The sequence below is a fragment of the Oncorhynchus masou genome, chromosome 13, assembly GCF_036934945.1.
Source record: "Oncorhynchus masou masou isolate Uvic2021 chromosome 13, UVic_Omas_1.1, whole genome shotgun sequence".
NCBI classification, from domain to species: Eukaryota; Metazoa; Chordata; class Actinopteri; order Salmoniformes; family Salmonidae; genus Oncorhynchus; species Oncorhynchus masou.
Genome location: NC_088224.1, coordinates 69373810 through 69391182, shown reverse-complemented (window position 1 = coordinate 69391182; position 17373 = coordinate 69373810). Strand labels below are relative to the sequence as shown.

The window sequence follows — 17373 nt, the reverse complement described above, 5'->3', positions numbered from 1 at the left end:
ACCGTCTGCACTTAGAGCTGTGCTGCTGCAGAAAACACTTCCACCTCTGTCTGCAGTTAGTGTCTGGCTGCTCTAATGAAGCTTCTCCCAGACTCTTCACTTTCTTAAACATTCCCAAAAACCATCTGTAGAATTCTGTAGATGTAAAATGGAAAGAATTCAGAGGCGTTAAACGAGAAGACCAGAGGGAAATCATGAGTCTCTGAGTGCTACTGCTAACCTTTTGATTATTTGCGATGCTGTTGTGTCTCTTCTGAGAGAAACAGTTCTCGGTGTTTGTTTCACAGCCCCGAGGGAAACATTTTCATGGTTCCTCCAGACAAACAAGTTTGTTTGGTCTCTCTGTTCAGTTTGCCCTGCCTCTGTTTCCTGCCTTCCACTTTCACAGGTACAATTCAGTGTGCAAGGATGAACAACTGTCGTGAGAAAGAGACGATTGCTGGCACGGAAATTTAGCTCACAGGAAACACCTAGATGAAAAACAAGGACAACAGAGAGGAATTGAGGTATGATAAAGAATGCGATCAGTTAAACTCTGGCTGTATTATTTAACAATAACAAATGTAATATAATTATTTGGTTGCTGTTAATATTTGTCCTATTTCATTGGAAAAGTGTTTTTTGCATATCACAACTCCCCCCGAGACAACCTGAGAGTGGGGTCACAGCTAGGGTCAGCCATTATCAACGGCAACCCTGGATCAATTAGGGTTAAGTGCCTTGCTCAAAAGCACATTGACATATTTTTCACCTTGTTGGCTCAGGGATTCTAGCTAACAACCTTTCGGTTACTGGCCCAAATCTCTACCATGTCCAACATGATGTTGCTCCTGCAAAATGTCCTACAGTGCATTCAGAAAGTAATCAGATCCCTTGACTTCCCCCACATTTTGTTACGTTACAGCATCCCCACAGCATGATGCTGCCACCACCATGCTCCACCATAGGGATGGTGCCAAGTTTCATCCAGACATGATGCTTGGCATTCAGGAAAAAAAGAGTTCAATATTGGTTTCATCAGACCAGATAATCTTGTTTCTCATGGTCAGAGCCCTTTGGGTGCCTTTTGGCAAAGTCCAACTGCATTTTCCTGAGGAGTGGATTCCTTCTGGCCAATCTACCATAAAGGCCTGATTGGTAGAGTGCTGCAGAGATGGTTGTCCTTCAGGAAGGTTCTCTGAGCCTACACAGAGGAACTCTGTCAGAGTGACCATCAGGTTCTTGGTCATCTTCCTGACTAAGGGCCTTCTCCTCTGATTGTTCAGTTTGGCCAGGCAGTCAGCTCTAAGAACAGTCTTGGTGGTTCCAAACTTCTTCCATTTAATAATGATGGAGGCCAATTTGTTCTTGGGAACCTTCAATGCTGCAGAAATGTTTTGATACCCTTTCCCAGATTTGTGCCTCAACACAATCCTGTCTCTGAGCTCTATGGACAATTCTTCGACCTCATGGCTTGGTTTTTGCACTGACATGCACTGTCAACTGCACTATATAGACAGGTGTGTTCCTTTCCAAATCATGTCCAATCAATTGAATTTACCAAGTAGAAACATCTCAAGGATGATCAATGGAAGCTCAATTTCGAGTCTCATAGCAAAGGGTCTGAATTCTTTTCATTTTCAGACCATGAAAATAGTCTGAATGTCAAATGTCAAATCTGAAATATCTGACTTAATATCTTCTTAGGAGCTATGGTAACTTTCCAGAACCAAATGTATGCTAACTTAGCTGTTGCATCAGTTCACACTCAACAATTGAAGCTGGGCAGTAAAAACAATGGTGTTTGCTTGCTTAAATTCATTCCATTCCAACAGGAAGTGAAAAGACCAAAACAAAGAGGCCAATTCAACTGAGAATGAACGAGAGGCTGAGTGAAAGGGGTTCAAAGCCCAGGCAGAAACAGATGGACTCAGAGGGAGATGGAGGGAGAGAGAGAGGGGTAGAGTGCAACGGAGTCGATAAGGTGATCTTTGGCCCTGCAAGCCCAGAGAGAGAAAGCTCTCTAATGAAACCAACACAGAACAGACAGAGGCTGAATCCTAAATGCCACCTATCCCCAATAGTGCCTATAGGGCACTGATCAGAAGTAGTGCACTGTATAGGGAATAAGGGGCCATTGGGGAGTTCGAGAGACAGGCAGACTGAGTCACACTGAAGCTCATCTCACTCATCTCACCCCGACCAGTCATAGACCACCCCATTCTCCCTGCACACCAAACACCTGTTACTTAGCTAGACTGTAAACCCTTTAGTGTATGCAACACTTGTTGTTCGCTGTCATTTCCATCAACAGGGGATCAGTGCTTTGGCATGGTTCTTTCAGTAACACCCGGTGGATATTTGACTTCAGATTGTTGGCAGAGTGGGGTGGATTACTCCCACGTGGCTTTAATTAAGTGAACATGTTTCACACCATACATATTGAATGCTGCTATTTTCTTCATCGCTCCCCCTATCCCCCTTCCTCTCCATTCTAGCACTCCAGGTGTGATTGTCAGATGGGAGTGCCATCACTGTGACCTGTATGTGTGAATGCACTGTGCAGTGGGAATGCAGGTACTCAAAGAGTGATAGGGAGAAAGTCAAAAGCTGCAGAGGTGAAAGTGGGGTCCCTCACCCCTCATCACAACCCTATAACACCTCATCAACATCACAACCCAACAACACCTCATCAACATCACAACCCAACAACACCTCATCAACATCACAACCCAATAACACCTCATCAACATCACAACCCAATAACACCTCATCAACATCACAACCCAATAACACCTCATCAACATCACAACCCAATAACACCTCACCCCCATCACAACCCAGTAACACCTAACTAGATGTCGACCGATTATGATTTTTCAACGCCGATACCGATTATTGGAGGACCAAAAAAGCCGATACCAATTAATTGGCCGATTTAAAAACAAATGTATTTGTAATAATGACAATTACAACAATACTGAATGAAAAATTAACACTTATTTTAACTTAATATAATACATCAATAAAATCAATTTAGCCTCAAGTAAATAATGAAACATGTTCAATATGGTTTAAATAATGCAAAAACAAAGTGTCGAGAAGAAAATAAATGTAAGAAAGCTAACGTTTAAGTTCCTTGCTCAGAACATGAGAACATATGAAAGCTGGTGGTTCCTTTTAACATGAGTCTTCAATATTCCCAGGTAAGAAGTTTTAGGTTGTAGTTATTATAGGAATTATAGGACTATTTCCCTCTATACCATTTGTATTTCATTAACCTTGGACTATTGGATGTTCTTATAGGCACTTTAGTATTGCCAGTGTAACAGTATAGCTTCCGTCCCTCTCCTTGCTCCTCCCTGGGCTCGAACAAGCAACACAACGACAACAGCCACCATCGAAGCTGCGTTACCCATGCAGAGCAAGGGGAACAACTACTAGAAGGCACAGAGCGAGTGACGTTTGAAACGCTATTAGCGCGCGCTAACTAGCCATTTCACTTCGGAGGACACGCTAGATAACATCTAGTAATATCACCAACCATGTGTAGTTAACTAGTGATTATGATTGATGTTTTTTTACAAGATAAGTTTAATGCTCGCTAGCAATTTACCTTGGCTTACTGCATTCGCGTAACAGTCTCCTTGTGGAGTGCAACGAGAGAGAGGCAGGTCATTGTTGCGTTGGACTAGTTAACTATAAGGTTGCAAGATTGGAACCCCCGAGCTGACAAGGTGAAAATCTGTCGTTCTGCCCCTGAACAAGGCAGTTAACCCTCCGTTCCTAGGCCGTCATCGAAAATAAGAATGTGTTCTTAACTGACTTGCCTAGTTAAAAGGTATAAACAATTTAAAATAAATAATAATAAAAAATAAATACATTTAAAAAATATTGGCAAATCGGCATCCAAAAATACAGATTTCCGATTGTTATGAAAACTTGAAATAGACCTTAATTAATCAGCCATTCCGATTAATCGGTCGACCTCTACACCTCACCCCTCATCACCATCACAACCCAATAACACCTCACCCCTCATCACCATCACAACCCAATAACACCTCACCCCTCATCACCATCACAACCCAATAACACCTCACCCCTCATCACCATCACAACCCAATAACACCTCACCCCTCATCACCATCACAACCCAATAACACCTCACCCCTCATCAACATCACCATCACAACCCAATAACACCTCACCCCTCATCAACATCACCATCACAACCCAATAACACCTCACCCCTCATCAACATCACAACCCAACACCTAACCCCTCATCAACATCACCATCACCATCACAACCCAATAACACCTCACCCCTCATCACAACCCAATAACACCTCACCCCTCATCACCATCACAACCCAATAACACCTAACCCCTCATCAACATCACAACCCAATAACACCTCAACCCTCATCAACATCACAACCCAATAACACCTCACCCCTCATCACCATCACAACCCAATAACACCTCAACCCTCATCAACATCACCATCAAAGCCCAATAACACCTCACCCCTCATCACCATCACAACCCAATAACACCTCACCCCTCATCACCATCACAACCCAATAACCTCACCCCTCATCAACATCACAACCCAATAACACCTAACCCCTCATCATCACAACCCAATAACACCTAACCCCTCATCAACATCACCATCACAACCCAATAACACCTCACCCCTCATCAACATCACCATCACAACCCAATAACACCTCACCCCTCATCACCATCACAACCCAATAACACCTCACCCCTCATTAACATCACAACCCAATAACACCTAACCCCTCATCACCACAACCCAATAACACCTAACCCTCATCAACATCACCATCACAACCCAATAACACCTCACCCCTCATCAACATCACCATCACAACCCAATAACACCTCACCCCTCATCAACATCACCATCACAACCCAATAACACCTCACCACTCATCACCATCACAACCCAATAACACCTCACCCCTCATCAACATCACCATCACAACCCAATAACACCTCACCCCTCATCAACATCACCATCACCATCACAACCCAATAACACCTCACCCCTCATCACAACCCAATAACACCTCACCCCTCATCACCATCACAACTGAATAACACCTAACCCCTCATCAACATCACAACCCAATAACACCTCAACCCTCATCAACATCACCATCACAACCCAATAACACCTCACCCCTCATCACCATCACAACCCAATAACACCTCACCCCTCATCAACATCACAACCCAATAACACCTAACCCCTCATCATCACAACCCAATAACACCTAACCCCTCATCAACATCACCATCACAACCCAATAACACCTCACCCCTCATCAACATCACCATCACAACCCAATAACACCTCACCCCTCATCACCATCACAACCCAATAACACCTAACCCCTCATCATCACAACCCAATAACACCTAACCCCTCATCAACATCACCATCACAACCCAATAACACCTCACCCCTCATCAACATCACCATCACCATCACAACCCAATAACACCTCACCCCTCATCACAACCCAATAACACCTCACCCCTCATCACCATCACAACTGAATAACACCTAACCCCTCATCAACATCACAACCCAATAACACCTCAACCCTCATCAACATCACCATCACAGCCCAATAACACCTCACCCCTCATCACCATCACAACCCAATAACACCTCACCCCTCATCAACATCACAACCCAATAACACCTCACCCCTCATCAACATCACAACCCAATAACACCTAACCCCTCATCAACATCACAACCCAATAACACCTAACCCCTCATCAACATCACAACCCAATAACACCTAACACCTCATCAACATCACAACCCAATAACACCTAACCCCTCATCAATATCACCATCACAACCCAATAACACCTCACCCCTCCTCAACATCACCATCACAACCCAATAACACCTCACCCCTCATCAACATCACCATCACAACCCAATAACACCTCACCCCTCATCAACATCACAACCCAATAACCCCTCACCACCATCACAACTCAATAACAACTCACCCCTCATCACAATCCAATAACCCCTCATCAACATCACAACCCAATAACACCTCACCCCTCATTACAATCACAACCCAATAACACCTCACCCCTCACCAACATCACAACCCAATAACCCCTCATCAACATCATCACCATCACAACCCCTCATCACCATCACAACCCAATAACCCCTCTCATCACAACCCAATAACCCCTCTCATCACAATCACAACCCAATAGCAATACATTAGTCAGGAACTGATACACACCTCATTAGTCTTTTCCAGTAAAGTAATAGCGTAAGAAATATATTAACCTTGTAGAGTATAGTAAGCCTAATAGAGTATATTATCCTAGCCTTATAGAGTATATTAACCTGGCCTTATAGAGTATATTAACCTGGCCTTATAGAGTATAGTATCCTAGCCTAATAGAGTATATTAACCTAGCCTAATAGAGTATATTAACCTAGCCTAATAGAGTAAATTAACCTAGCCTAATAGAGTATATTAACCTAGCCTAATAGAGTATATTAACCTAGCCTAATAGAGTAAATTAACCTAGCCTAATAGAGTATATTAACCTAGCCTAATAGAGTATATTAACCTAGCCTAATAGAGTATATTAACCTAGCCTAATAGAGTATATTATCCTAGCCTTATAGAGTACAGTATCCTAGCCTAATAGAGTATATTAACCTAGCCTTATAGAGTATAGTATCCTAGCCTAATAGAGTATATTAACCTAGCCTAATAGAGTATAGTATCCTAGCCTAATAGAGTATATTAACCTAGCCTTATAGAGTACAGTATCCTAGCCTAATAGAGTATATTAACCTAGCCTTATAGAGTACAGTATCCTAGCCTAATAGATCGTAGAAATGTAATGAATAGGTCTATTCTGCGCTTACCTCTCTTAGACATGGCCTGTCTCACCCGCCAGACTGTCTTGTGGATCTCAAAGTTGTAATTTGCAGGCAGAGCGTGGATAGCCTCCTGTAACTCTGGGTCTTGCAGGATTTCATCAGGAATTTGATTGGCCACCCGCCGTGGTCCTCGTACTAGGGGAAGAATCAAATAATTGTACTGTGGGAGATAGTTGACAAACACAGACAAGACAGGAGGCTTCAGATCAAATACGGTGTAGAGGCATATTCTGTTATGATTATTGGTAATATTTTACATTAAGTTGCTCTTATATACACGAGTTGTTACATATTGTTTTAGTAATTGCTTTGAAGTTGCACAATCCCTATTCCTCTTGTATATGCCTAATTACAAAACCACTCACCTCCATATGCTATTATAATCCAGTCACTATGACAACAAGTTAATACAATGTTGTTGTAGTTTATATTTTATTATAGCATAACTAAGAGCAACCTAATGTTAAGCAGGGTTCCCCAACTAGTGGCCCGAGGGCCCAATTTATTTGTTTAAAGTTATTTTTGGGGTGTTTATTTGTTGGTCATAAAAGACTGTAAAAACACCCGCAAATCAGCCACAAGTGATTTTTATTTTGGAAATCTGTTCCAAAGTAGTAGCGATATACATTATGTTATTGTATACAAATGTAATCAAGGTTTTAAATTATTATGTTTTAGTCAAATAATATATATGTTTGGGCTTCTTATGATCAATTTGCAGTCTACACATAATTTGTAATTATGATTCAGCCCTTGACCATCTGCTCAAGAGAAAATCGGCCTGCGGCTGAATCTAGTTGATGATCCCTGCTGTAAAGGATGCCTCAAGAATTATTGGTTATTTATTTAGGTTTAATACAGTGACCTTGTCTGTCAAGTGTGGTCCCGCCAGACGACCTGGCAAGTCACCTCTTTGTCTAATTGCGCATGGGCGAAAGTGTCTGATGATTCACTGGCTAAACGTTAGTTCCTGGACCTTAAAGAGATTTAAAAACGTGTTCTATTATGTTTCATATAAATCGGAAGTTAGCCAGCTAATCACTCTTTTCAACCATTTGAGTCAGCTTTCCTTATTATTAGCATTAGCTAGTCGCTAGTTGTATCTGCGTCATAATTCCTTATTCATGGTGGCAATGTACAATGTTTTTGTTAAAAGCATGTCCCATACACCACGTACTCGGTTATGTATTGTGTGATAGTGTTAATATAAGAGATTCATACTTACCGGTTCGTTTTTTTGCTGGAACGATTTGCGTTTCGACAGTGGGCGCCGCCATGTTTTCAGGGGAGCCAGAAAGGTGCCAGTAATCAATTGCAGAGTGCCATCGTTGCAGGCGGAACAATCGATGTGAGATAATCAGCAGTGCATCGCTGTCCGTGTTTTTTTAAATAGTAGCCTTATTCAACTAGGCAAGTCAGTTAAGTTCAAATTCTTGTTTTCAATGACGGCCTAGGAACAGTGTCTAAACTGCCTTGGTCAGGGGCAGAACGACAGATTTTTAGCAACCTTTCGGTTACTGGTCCAACGCTCTAACCACTAGGCTACCTGTCGGTTCTGAATCTCTATATACACGAAATGATAGAAAATGTTACATTTGTTCAGAATGGAATAGAAAATATATATTTTTAATTAACAGTAACCTTCATTCTTAGCAACATTATCAACTCAAACTTTTGTAAGCATACTGTTAACTTCTCTCGCTCCATCAGAAATTGCAGATGTTGGATCTTAATTTGAGCCAATTTGCTACTGCACCGCAGGATAATAATCCTGCAGCAACAGGAAATTAGAATTATTATGTGGATTATAATGGACATTATAAGATACATTTTTTCGTTAGGACAAATCAACAAACTTTAGAAGCTCCTTTAAAACTAAAGTTTTAATTTCACCTCTTGCAGGAACATTTTCAGCAACACAAAGGTGATCAAATGAAGATCCTACATCTGTATGACTAGATACCATTAATTTTCACCTCCTGTCTGTGCCATTGCTGTTCAGTTAGAATTTGGCTATGAATGAGATAGGGAAGGGACAGAAATGACTCACAAAATATCATGCCTAAAATAATTGAGAGGATTGAGATAGCTGCAGTGAAAACGACACTGCCTTATTTAGCAACATGTCCCACGTTCCCTGTTGCTTTTTTCTTTCGTACAGTGTTCTTGTCTCAAGTGTATGCATCTCTGTAGGCCTACATATACTTTAGTATGTAAAATAGGCCTACAGCAAGCTACATTTCTTGAAAGAAAATGTTTATGACAATTGAAGCCTGCTTGCTGTTGCATTTTCTTCCATGCTATTGAAGTAAGTCTTCCATTAATTGTGTTGCATAGTTGTAGTTCTAAGTAGGGTCACAACCAATTGGTCACAGACATCAATTCAAGGTCTATTCCACGTTGGTTCAACGTAATTGTAATGAACAATGTTGATTAAACCAGTGTGTGGCCAGTGGGAAGGTTCATGATCCTGACCAGATACAGTGTTATCTTCTATCTGCAACCATTGTTATGAGTCATCTTACCATAGCAACAGTAACCATTGAGACTAATTGGCTGTGAAAGTCTCTCCTCCTGGGAAAACTACCATCACAGCCACACTATGGTACAGGGCACCAGCAGCACAGTGCACACACAGCAACACAACACATACAGTACTGTGCTGGTCTCCACCTTCACAGATCTAGCAGCTGGCCATCTGTACCATAGAAGGATCATTCTAATTCCTTTGGTCTATATTCACCACCCTGAATCTCACTGTGCTCTCTGCCAGGAAAGACATTTCATTCAAACGTTTAGGTAACTTCATATACATTAGGTTTAGGTCATTATACTTGTGGTTGTTTCTATTTCTATTGATTGCCATGCACATCCTCCCTAGCCATGTGAAACCATCAACCCATATCTAATTGTATTAGCTCTAATCTTGGAACCTTGAAGCCTGAGATCTTTAAATGTAAATTCTCATGAAATCTTGAATAGGTCTTTTACATTTACATTACATTTAAGTCATTTGGCAGACGCTCTTATCCAGAACCAGAGCTGGAAGTTGAGGTGGAGAGGGGGGAGGTGGCTGGAGAGGAAGCCCAGTGATGGTGCATGTGTAGCGGGCTGGCTGCGAGACCTCTGACTAGGGAAGCCTGGAGTTCTGGAAGTCCTCCTCCCCTCTTGCCTTGGGTTTGTCTACCAACCCTTTAGGACTAGGGTCTCCCATCCCCCAGGGTACTATGAACGGTGCATCTGACCAGACTTCACCCTTCTGGATTTGGCAGTTACCCAGAATCCACAACTAACGGTACAGGAAGTATTACACCTTAGCTATCAGTAAGAAATATCAATAACACCATTTATTTTCTTCAAATATTAGAAGAAGAACAGTGGGCTGGTACATCCTTATACATTACTTGTATAGTTGAGAAATTGTCCCCATCAATTCATCATGTTTTCAGTAACCACCAACAAGTCGCTATCTGATTTAGGACTAGTGCGCTCTGGGCCAATTGGATGACAGATAAACAGCCAACATCATTAAAGGGTAGGTCTACACTGTGCTCTTACCAAAATATAAAAACGTATAAACTGAGCTACAAATGTTTCCCTGGAAGAGAGAGAGAGATGGCCAAGGAATTGGCACACTAGTGGCCATGGCCACATTTCTAAACCAAATTCCACCATCTCTCAGAGCCTGCAGCAAATGAAGGATCTTACTGATTAGGCTAACAGATTTGAAGAAAATAAGTTATTCAATTGAGTTACATCAATTATTGTGTGTTTTATTTGACACTGTTCATTTATGTGAATGACATTGCCCTCTAAACACGAAATTGTAATGTTTGTCATAATAAGATATTTGTAATATTTTCCCTTCAAGTGGAGTGCTGAACATTCAGACTTTGCCAGCAGACACCGTAAATAACGGAACGAGCCTACATAGAGACGGACCGAGAGGGTGCAGTGATGAGCCAGAGTGGACCCACAGCTCTACTTTCTTTAGTCTACATTGAGCGCAGAATGGCGAAAGTCTGCATTCTCTGAGGAAGAGACGTAAATTGAAAGGTCCTCACAGATAAGACCGGAGAACGGCAGGAATTTTACTGCAGCTCCCAAACACTACGGGAAAGCGCGGGAATATATTATTGGAGGGATTTATACGGAACGAAACTCATCAAAGTCCAAGTTTTTAATCAGGATTTGAGGACCCAGCGCCTAATCCGACTTCAGAGACGAAATGTGAATCTAAATAACTTATGTTAATGAAAGATTTGAACGAATGTGATATGATCCATCCGACTTCGTTCGAGAAGGAATTTAGATTGCCCTTTTAAAATTATTAACTCTATATTTGGAGGCTGTGAGCACAGTCGTTTTGCCCAAAACATGGTGATAGATGTTTTGCGTTCATTTAAAGTGAGTGTAAAATGATGGTTATCAAGGGTTGAAACGATCTGTAAGGGGCATCTCACAAGCCGAACGCCAGAGTTATTTTGCTTTTGAAAGGACATTTTCAATGCATTTCTTCGCAATGCGTAACGTTACCCTTGCGTATTTTCCAAATCCTGCTTGAAAAGGTCCGTCCCATAGACCAGCCTACTCAACGGGATAAGAGGAGACTAACGTTCGTTGACAATTTTATACATCACAACTGAATGTTTTGGCTGGACGGCACGGCGACAAGAGGAGCTACATTAGACCCATCATAAAACAAATAAACATTTTAAACTTTTATTTTCACAACTTCGAAACTAGAGAGCGCACGTTTAGTCTGGAATACAAGAATAGATGATTTTCAAAAGACTGAGGACGACATAAATCTTCCACCATGTTCAAAGGGGGTAAGTGTGCTTGAACTTTTTATCATCATCAATCCGACTGGCAGCAATGAGTTATTATTGTGCCAACAACACCCTGTGCTTGATCCGTAAATTCACCATCAATTTTCCTCCACTGAATAGTGCGCAAATGCTTAGTTGTTTACCAGGTGTTATCATGTCTGCTGCTATCGGTGATGAAAAATATGTTATGATGATACACCAGCATGGTAGGCTAATGATTCTTGCAGGTATTGAGCGAGAACGTGACCATTTATTGCGACGATGACTTGGTTTCCAGATTTGCATAACATTAAGCCCGGTGTGCGCGAGCCTGGCAGGAATGAAATATTCAGACATAGCCTATCACGAATACTATACTTGATAATAACGGCTGATGCCGCAGTGCAGTTTATGAGTTGTGCCGGGTCTCTGTCTTTCGGATAAGCATTATGTGCGCTCTGGTTATTGCATTCTTGGGCATTGATCTAGGGCTGGCTAGGTGATATGGAAAAGCACTGCATATGGCTTCATGGAGGGTATTTTTTGGTGGTCAGTGAGCAGAACAAATATTTTCCTCTTACATTGTCAGTCACTCCTGACTTTATATAGTGATTGAGGACTACATAGAATTCAAACATTGAGTTATGTTGACAATGTCACGACCTGAACCACTCCTGACCACACATGCACACAAATTGAACTCTGTCTATCCCCCTGTCATTCAACACACACACACACACACATACACACACACACACACACACACACACACACACACACACACACACACACACACACACACACACACACACACACACACACACACACACACACACACACACACACACACACACACACACACACACACACACACAAACACACACACACACACACACACACACACACACACACACACACACACACACACACACACACACACACATACATACACACACACACACACACACACACACACACACACACAAACACACACATGCAATTTCCATATTCTCATTGAATTTGTTGCAATGAGTAGCAATGGACAAAGCAATGTTAATGCCATAGTAATACCATTGTAATTGGTCTGTTAGTTTTGATGTAATCTTTCTGATGTTTTGCTCTCTTGATCATTTGACTCCTTTGATTGTTTCAATATGAAGATTATGCATTTGAAGAAAGATCATTTCTACAGTCTTTCTTCATTATACTTCTGACAAAATGGTGCCCCTCATTTCACCCAGCATCAATAAAAGGCCACTGTTTGGCTTTCAACTATGTGTCACTGCCTATGCATTGTTCTCAACTCCTCTATTAATGCATTCAGCACCTCTGTAGCTCTCGCTGACAGTCATCATCATATTGATTATTGATCCAGGGTTGGAGATGTGACATCTCAATGATGAACTCACATAGCCAGTAACTAAATGTCTGTGCTTCAAGTACCCTGACCATTATCATGAACTGAACAGACTCTTAGAAACAGATTAGCTAGGAACTCACTGTTGAGTCTGGAGATGGAGTACCCCATCCACACAAAACAGGAGGTTACAGATGTAGGATCTTCATTTGAGTCAGTTTTCTACAGGAAAATAATCCTGCAGCAACAGAAAATGTGAATTATTATGTGGATTATTATTCATGGACATTTTGCGTAAGTGAAAATCAAGTCAGATTTCAAAGGGAAAATTACAAACTTCAGAAGCCTTTTTGAACCTCAAATACAACACAAGTTTTACATTTATCAGTTATCCTGCAACAGGGTGATCAAATTAAGATCCCACATATGTAGTTTAACTCTGAGTAAGTTAGAACAGTGTTTTAGTGTATAATGTATGACTGAACACCAGGCCACTCTGCATACTGTCTGTCAGGTTTAGTTTTCATGGTCATGTAAATGCTTCTGATGGTCATTGGGTGGCTATTACTGTGGTACACTTTACAGGTGTATTTGCTGTGCAGGATACTAACCCACAATGAAAACACTTCACATAACATGCCTGGCATTAATACTTGACAAGAATGACCAAGATAGTTTGGATAGCTGGGGGAAAAAATGGTTTGGCCAAGAAACATACAATTATTTTATTGCAAATGTACAAATGTACAAATGTACAATTTAAATAATTACTATTTGAATATGCTTTCTTGCTTTTGAAGTCATGTAAACTACTGTAGTTCTTCATATGAGATATTGGGTTTGGGGGATGATGTGTCATGAAAGTTAATGGAAAAAATATAGATTTCACAGTATTCCAAAATCCCCCCAGTCAGAATAGACTGTCGATGAGGCATCAGTCAGCTTTTACGGGAACAATTCAGAGGTTCTTTGGTGGGTTTGAGATATGTGCCTGGAACAACACATTGAGGGGAGCCTGGCTGATGCATCCGGCCTGACATTTGGTGTGTGACACATTTCCCATTCAAAGTGAGTAACTGTGTGGAGTGACACGATGACAGCAGAAACACTCCTCAGGTTGACGAGAAGTTGTGACTAGCTGTGTAATTATTATCATGTGATTATTATCATGCCTCAGAATCCATGGTTTATGTTCTAATAGTTGAGTTAACGAGACAAGATTAGGAAGGATGGCCTTATGAGACTGACTGCCAGGTAATGGACTGGACCTGAACAGGGCATCATGGGTATTGGTATTTCACACCTTTTTTCAACCAATTGATGATTTGTATGTAGCTGCACCAGAGTAGTAAGCCTACCAACCTGATCTGAGTTTTGTTGATGTTGTATGGAATCCAAAGTAAGTCTGGTCAATAAGCCGACATGATGTGGAAATGTTCTCTGTCTAGATGTGTAGTACATTATCTATGTATGCAAAGTGATGCAGGTGCGCCATGCCAGTCCTATCTATGTGTGAACAGCATGTGTGTCTGAGTCTGCTGTCCCTGTTTTTGGTTTCTGTCCCTATTACTAATCCCTGTGTGTGTGGCCCTCTTGCTCAGTGCTAGTGGTCTGTTACCCTCCCTGCATCCCTGGGTTGCAGTGTCGCAGCTGGTGGGTTCTGATTACTATGCAGGTTATACCATCTCTCGCTGTCTGTCTCTGTCTCTATCTCTCAGTCTCTCTGTCTCTCTGTCTGTCTGTCTGTCTGTCTGTCTGTCTGTCTGTCTGTCTGTCTGTCTGTCTGTCTGTCTGTCTGTCTGTCTGTCTGTCTGTCTGTCTGTCTGTCTGTCTGTCTGTCTGCCTGTCTGTCTGCCTGTCTACCTGTCTGCCTATCTGCCTGTCTCTCTCTCGCTGTCTGTCTCTGGATTGATCTCTCTGTCTCTCTTCTTCTGTCTCTCTTTTTCTGTCTCTCTGTCTTTATCTCGTTCTCTCTTTTTCTGTCTCTCTGTGTCTCTTTTTCTGTCTCTCTGTCTCTCTTTCTGTCTCTGTCGTTATTTCGTTCTCTCTTTTTCTGTCTCTGTCTCTCTTTTTCTGTCTGTCTCTTTTGCTGTCTCTCTTTTTCTGTCTGTCTCTCTTTTGCTGTCTCTCTTTGTCTCTCTCCCCCCTCTCTCTCTCGCGTTCTCTCTCCCCCCCCCTCTCTCTCTCTCTCTCTCTCTCTCTCTCTCTCTCTCTCTCTCGCGTTCTCTCTCTCCATACCCAGTCATCCATGGAACAGACACTGGGGAGATGTGTCAGAGTAGTGCTGCGATAGATAGAGGGAGGTGTGATGTCGACTGTATATACCCTGCTGTGATGTGCTATAATTGCTGGTGCATGTCACTCAGGCTTATAGGGGGGCTGGATACAGGCTTTCCTTGGCCATTTTGAGACTTTCCTGTCTCTACACATTCCCAATCTCACCCACTCACCTACATCCACACGCACACACGCACGCACGCACGCACGCACGCACGCACGCACGCACGCACGCACGCACGCACACACACACACACACACACACACACACACACACACACACACACACACACACACACACACACACACACACACACACACACACACACACACACACACACACACACACACACACCTCTTGTCCATTGACATTCTATATTCACTATACCCACAGGTTTCCCCAGTCATGTTAGTTTGTACTTTTCATTTGTGTTCATCCTCTGCATAAAGAAGACATTCAGATTGACAAGGTTGTTACAAAATATCTGATTGGGAAATGTATCTGCATCAACATAAAGCACAGCTCAGACTCAGATACCGTAACGAATGTACTTTGAGAGTACAACACATTGCAGATCTAGCCTAACTGTACTCTGTTTTTGAATGTATGCTAATTATTGGAAAATTGTGATAATTCTCCCTCTCAAATACAGCATCTAAGACAAACAAAAGCCCAACGCTTCCTTCATCATTCAGCTCCATCACCACAGCATATACAGAGATAATTGTTTGAGCAATCAAACTCTGTAACATAGAGTAATCACGCTCTGTAAATCATCTCTAATTACGTGCCAGAGTAGTAGCACATTGCCTATTGAGTTGGCCCTGTTGTTTTCCAGTACAGGCAGTGCATGGTGGAGGAGACAACAGATAGGATTTACCAATAATGAGCCCAGTGTAAAGGAATAAGGAAAACACATGTGGCCCCAGTCAGTCAGCTCTCAGTCAGTCAGCTCTCAGTCTCCAGTCTTGCCCTGCCTACTCCCAGGGTTCAGTGTGTGGGTGCTAGGGAACTCAGCTCAGCCTCACAGCTCCCACTCAGTCAGCTCTCAGTCTCCAGTCCTGCCCTGCCTACTCCCAGGGTTCAGTGTGTGGGTGCTAGGGAACTCAGCTCAGCCTCACAGCTCCCACTCAGTCAGCTCTCAGTCTCCAGTCCTGCCCTGCCTACTCCCAGGGTTCAGTTTGTGGGTGCTAGGGAACTCAGCTCAGCCTCACAGCTCCCACTCAGTCAGCTCTCAGTCAGTCAGCTCTCAGTCTCCAGTCCTGCCCTGCCTACTCCCAGGGTTCAGTGTGTGGGTGCTAGGGAACTCAGCTCAGCCTCACAGCTCCCACTCAGTCAGCTCTCAGTCTCCAGTCCTGCCCTGCCTACTCCCAGGGTTCAGTGTGTGGGTGCTAGGGAACTCAGCTCAGCCTCACAGCTCCCACTCAGTCAGCTCTCAGCAGCACCAGGGAGACAAGCTGATCAAATAACCAACTATCAACCTCTCAGGCATCAAGAGGCCCTCCATGACTATATCTCTGTCAGAGATGGTTTTTCACCCAGGGATGTGTCCCTGTCTAGAGAGATAATATCATCTCCTAGACTTCACCAGTCACCATTCTAGATACCTTCAGCAGAGGTCTAGACTCACAGTCAGGGGGAATTTATGTCTGTCATTGTCACTGAAGGACAAACAGCAGTCTGGCCAGAGCTGAAATCACATAGACAGTACCCCGAGGCAAAGCCTCCTCAGAACAATGATTTGATATCACCAAGGATTTACACAGCACAGTATCTGACTCTAAATACCCATCTGTCACTTTATGTGTGGAGAACATTCAGCCAGCCAGACCAAATGAGGGAGCTTGTTCTGTTCTGAGGCCATTTGAATAGAACATAATATTCTCCTAACATGTTGTCATGATTGCATTACAATTTATTGTGAAGCAAAGTATTCCTATGGTTGTGGGCTAGGTATCAGTAGGGCTGGGTAA

At 42.5% G+C, this 17373-nt stretch overlaps 2 protein-coding genes across 3 annotated transcripts in view; one reads left to right on the top strand and one right to left on the bottom strand.

Moving 5' to 3' along the window:
• Positions 1-8299, bottom strand: part of LOC135552946 (2-(3-amino-3-carboxypropyl)histidine synthase subunit 1-like) — a 103203-nt gene extending 94904 nt beyond the window's left edge. The window contains exons 1-2 of one of the 2 annotated variants that reach the window (XM_064984902.1): positions 8180-8299; positions 6940-7089 (exon numbers count right to left, since the gene is read on the bottom strand). In XM_064984902.1, coding sequence (XP_064840974.1) covers positions 6940-7089; positions 8180-8231 — 202 coding nt within the window. In that variant the 5' untranslated portion in view covers positions 8232-8299. The remainder of the gene's footprint in view (positions 1-6939; positions 7090-8179) is intronic. The other variant, XM_064984901.1, reaches the window with a different exon arrangement.
• Positions 8300-10965: 2666 nt separating this feature from the next.
• The window catches only part of LOC135552944 (reticulon-4 receptor-like 1), a 243701-nt gene continuing 237293 nt past the window's right edge, over positions 10966-17373 (top strand). Inside the window, exon 1 of the mRNA XM_064984900.1 lies at positions 10966-11786. Within this exon, the coding sequence (XP_064840972.1) occupies positions 11774-11786 (13 nt within the window). The 5' untranslated portion in view covers positions 10966-11773. The remainder of the gene's footprint in view (positions 11787-17373) is intronic.